The following is a 3796-nucleotide window of genomic DNA, read 5'->3' on the forward strand; positions in this document are numbered from 1 at the left end:
TAAACTAGTCTTCTGCATTCTGTTAGGTAGTTTCCTAGTGTTGCTGAAATAGTGTTTTAGTGGGGTTATAGGACCTATATTTTAGGATTAGTTATTTATCACTTAGCCTATATATCATGTGGCTATTATTTTGTTATTTTGTAACTTCCAATTAATCATAAATTGAAAGAAGTCGCAGTTTTCCTTCTCTTTTTTATTGTTTCCAGATTTCTCTGTACTTCTTCTCCAACACTAACAAGTTGCATTAAAATGATGACAACTCTGTACTTTCTATGGCTTTTCTTGATTCCCTTGTTTCAAATCTTATCAGGATATCACATTTTCTTGGTTTCCTCTCAATGTCTTCACGATCAAAAGTCGTTGTTGCTGCAGTTGAAGGGCAGCCTTCAGTATGATTCTACTTTGTCAAATAAATTAGCAAAATGGAATCAGAAGACAAGTGAATGTTGCAATTGGGATGGGGTTACATGCGATCTCTCTGGTCATGAGATTGCCTTGGAACTGGATAATCAGACTATTTCTGGTGGAATTGAGAATTCAAGTTCTCTTTTCAGTCTCCAGTATCTTGAGAAGCTAAATTTGGCTTACAACAGGTTCAGTGTTGGCATACCAGTTGGTATAGGCAACCTCACGAACTTGAAGTACCTGAATTTATCCAATGCTGGTTTTGTCGGGCAAATTCCTATGTCGTTATCAAGATTAAAAAGGCTAGTTACTCTTGATCTCTCAACTCTTTTCCCTGACTTTGATCATCCACTTAAACTTGAGAATCCCAATTTGAGACATTTCATTGAGAACTCAACAGAGCTTAGAGAGCTTTACCTTGATGGGGTTGATCTTTCATCTCAGAGGACTGAGTGGTGTCAATCTTTATCTTCATATTTGCCTAACTTGACCGTCTTGAGCTTGCGTGATTGTCAAATTTCAGGCCCTATTGATGAATCACTTTCTAAGCTTCTCTTTCTCTCTGTCATCCGTCTTGATCAGAACGATCTCTCTACCACAGTTCCTGAATATTTTGCCAATTTCTCGAACATGACTACCTTGACCCTCTCCTCTTGTCATCTGCAAGGAAAATTTCCTGAAAGAATCTTTCAGGTACCAGTCTTAGAGAGTTTGGACTTGTCAAATAACAAGTTGCTTCGTGGTAGTATTCCGATTTTTCTTCGAAATGGATCTTTGAGTACGATATCAGTAAGCTACACAAACTTTTCGGGTTCGGTACCAGAGTCCATTTCGAACCTTCAGAACCTGTCCAGGTTAGAGCTCTCCAATTGCGGTTTCAGTGGACCAATACCTTCCACAATGCCAAACCTAACGAATCTTGTTTATTTGGACTTCTCCTTTAACAACTTCACTGGGTTTATCCCATATTTCCGACAGTCCAAGAAACTCACCTACTTAGACCTTTCACATAATGATCTAACTGGTCTCTTGTCTAGAGCTCATTTTGAAGGACTCTCAGAGCTTGTCTACATAAATTTAGGGAAAAATTTACTCAACGGGAACCTTCCTGAATATATATTTGAGCTCCCCTCCTTGCAGCAGCTTTTTCTTAACAGCAATCAATTTGTTGGCCAGGTTGACGAATTCCGCAATGCATCCTCCTCTCTGTTGGATACAATTGATTTGGAAAACAACCACCTGAATGGATCAATTCCCAAGTCCATGTTTGAAATTGGGATGCTTAAGGTCCTCTCACTTTCTTCCAACTTCTTTAGTGGGACAGTGACCCTTGATCTCATTGGGAGGCTGAGCAAACTTTCAAGACTGGAGCTTTCTTACAATAACTTGACTGTTGATGCAAGTAGAAACAATTCAACCTCTTTCACATTTCCCCAGTTGAGTACATTGAAACTAGCTTCTTCTCGACTGCAAAAGTTCCCTGATCTCAAGAATAAGTCAAGGGTGATCCACTTAGACCTTTCAGACAACCAAATACGGGGGGCAATACCAAATTGGATTTGGGGAATTGGTGGTGGAGATGACGTTCACTTGAATCTTTCCTTCAATCAGCTGGAGTACATGGAACAGCCTTACAATGTTTCCAGCAATTTTGTAGTCCTTGACTTGCATTCCAACCTTATAAAAGGTGACCTACTAATTCCACCTTACCCTGCCATCATTTTGGACTACTCGAGCAATAATTTCAGCAATTCCATTCCAACAGATATTGGAAATTCTCTTGCTTTTGCCTCCTTTTTCTCAGTAGCAAACAATAGAATCACTGGAATAATTCCTGAATCCATATGCAATGTCAGCTACCTTCAAGTTCTTGATTTCTCGAACAATACCTTGAGTGGAACAATACCACCATGCCTACTGAATAATAGTACAACTCTTGGAGTGCTGAATCTAGGGAACAACAGTCTGAATGGTGTTATACCAGATTCATTTCCAATTGGTTGTGCTCTAACAACTTTAGACCTCAGTAGGAATACCTTTGAAGGGAAGTTACCAAAATCACTTGTGAACTGCAAGTTGTTGGAGGTCCTGAATGTTGGAAATAACAAACTTGTTGATTGTTTTCCATGCATGTTGAGGAACTCAAACAGTCTGAGAGTCCTAGTTTTGCGCTCCAATCAATTCAATGGACGTGTTCATTGTGATGCAACCAGAAATAGCTGGCGAACTCTCCAGATCATAGATATAGCTTCCAACAACTTCACTGGTGTGTTGAATGCAGAATTCTTTTCAAATTGGAGAGGAATGATGGTTGCTGATGATTACGTGGAGACAGGACGCAATCATATTCAGTATAAGTTCCTCCAACTAAGTAACTTATACTATCAGGACACAGTAACAATAACCAACAAAAGGGTGGAGATGAAGCTTGTGAAAATTCTCAGAGTCTACACATCTATTGATTTCTCTTCAAATAGATTTCAAGGAGTGATACCAGATACTATCGGGAATCTCAGCTCACTTTATGTTCTGAACCTGTCATACAATGCCCTCAAGGGACCAATTCCAAAATCAATTGGGAAGCTACAAAAGCTTGAATCACTAGACCTGTCAACAAACCACCTGTCCGGGGAGATCCCCTCAGAGCTTGCAAGTCTCACATTCTTAGCAGCTTTGAACTTATCGTTCAACAAATTGTTTGGCAAAATCCCATCGACTAATCAATTTCAAACATTCTCAGCAGATTCCTTTGAAGGAAACAGAGGCCTATGCGGGTTCCCTCTCAACAACAATTGTGAAAGCAATGGCTCAGAGTCCCTCTCCCTTCTGCCACCAACTTCGGTACCAGAATCAGACTCAGATTATGAATGGAAGTTCATTTTTGCAGCTGTTGGATACGTAGTAGGGGCAGCAAACACCATTTCACTTCTGTGGTTTTACGAGCCAGTGAAGAAATGGTTTGATAAGCATACGGAGAAATGCTTGCTTTGGTTTTCAAGAAAGTGAACCTTAAACCATTAAGTGATCGTTTGTATTGATTAGTATGAGATACACGTGGGTTATGTGTCCAGACACTAATTTCTTAAATACATGAAAACTACTACTGTTGTATTGAAAGACTTGTCCTTTTTTGTTGGGTCTTCAGTTTCTTCAAATGTTTATAGTATACAGTTTGCAACCTTGTATGTGCTAATGAATGTTTGCTCATATGACCTTTTTATTTATGCTTTTTTAGCTTATTTTTTCTGGAAAAATTATCTAAATACCCATTCTCTAAAAGTACCTATCATTTGAAAAAATAACAAAAATTCCTACTCTGTCATATTCTAGGATACATAACTTTACGCGATGTATCGAGACGTTAAGTGATGTATCGGAACATTGAGGGATG

General features: G+C 39.0%; 1 protein-coding gene across 1 annotated transcript; it reads left to right on the plus strand.

Annotated features, from left to right (window-relative positions):
• Nucleotides 1–249: 249 nt before the first annotated feature.
• LOC102606039 (receptor-like protein 12) lies at nt 250–3506 on the plus strand. The gene has a single exon (XM_006362309.2). It carries the CDS (start codon nt 250–252, stop codon nt 3409–3411), a length of 3162 nt encoding a protein of 1053 aa, XP_006362371.1. The 3' UTR covers nt 3412–3506.
• Nucleotides 3507–3796: the final 290 nt, after the last annotated feature.

The sequence above is a fragment of the Solanum tuberosum genome, unplaced genomic scaffold, assembly GCF_000226075.1.
Source record: "Solanum tuberosum cultivar DM 1-3 516 R44 unplaced genomic scaffold, SolTub_3.0 scf00398, whole genome shotgun sequence".
NCBI lineage: Eukaryota > Viridiplantae > Streptophyta > Magnoliopsida > Solanales > Solanaceae > Solanum > Solanum tuberosum.

Excerpts from the sequence above, each read along its gene's own strand:
- LOC102606039 (XM_006362309.2), top strand. The coding sequence starts at position 250 with ATGATGACAACTCTGTACTTTCTATGGCTTTTCTTGATTCCCTTGTTT.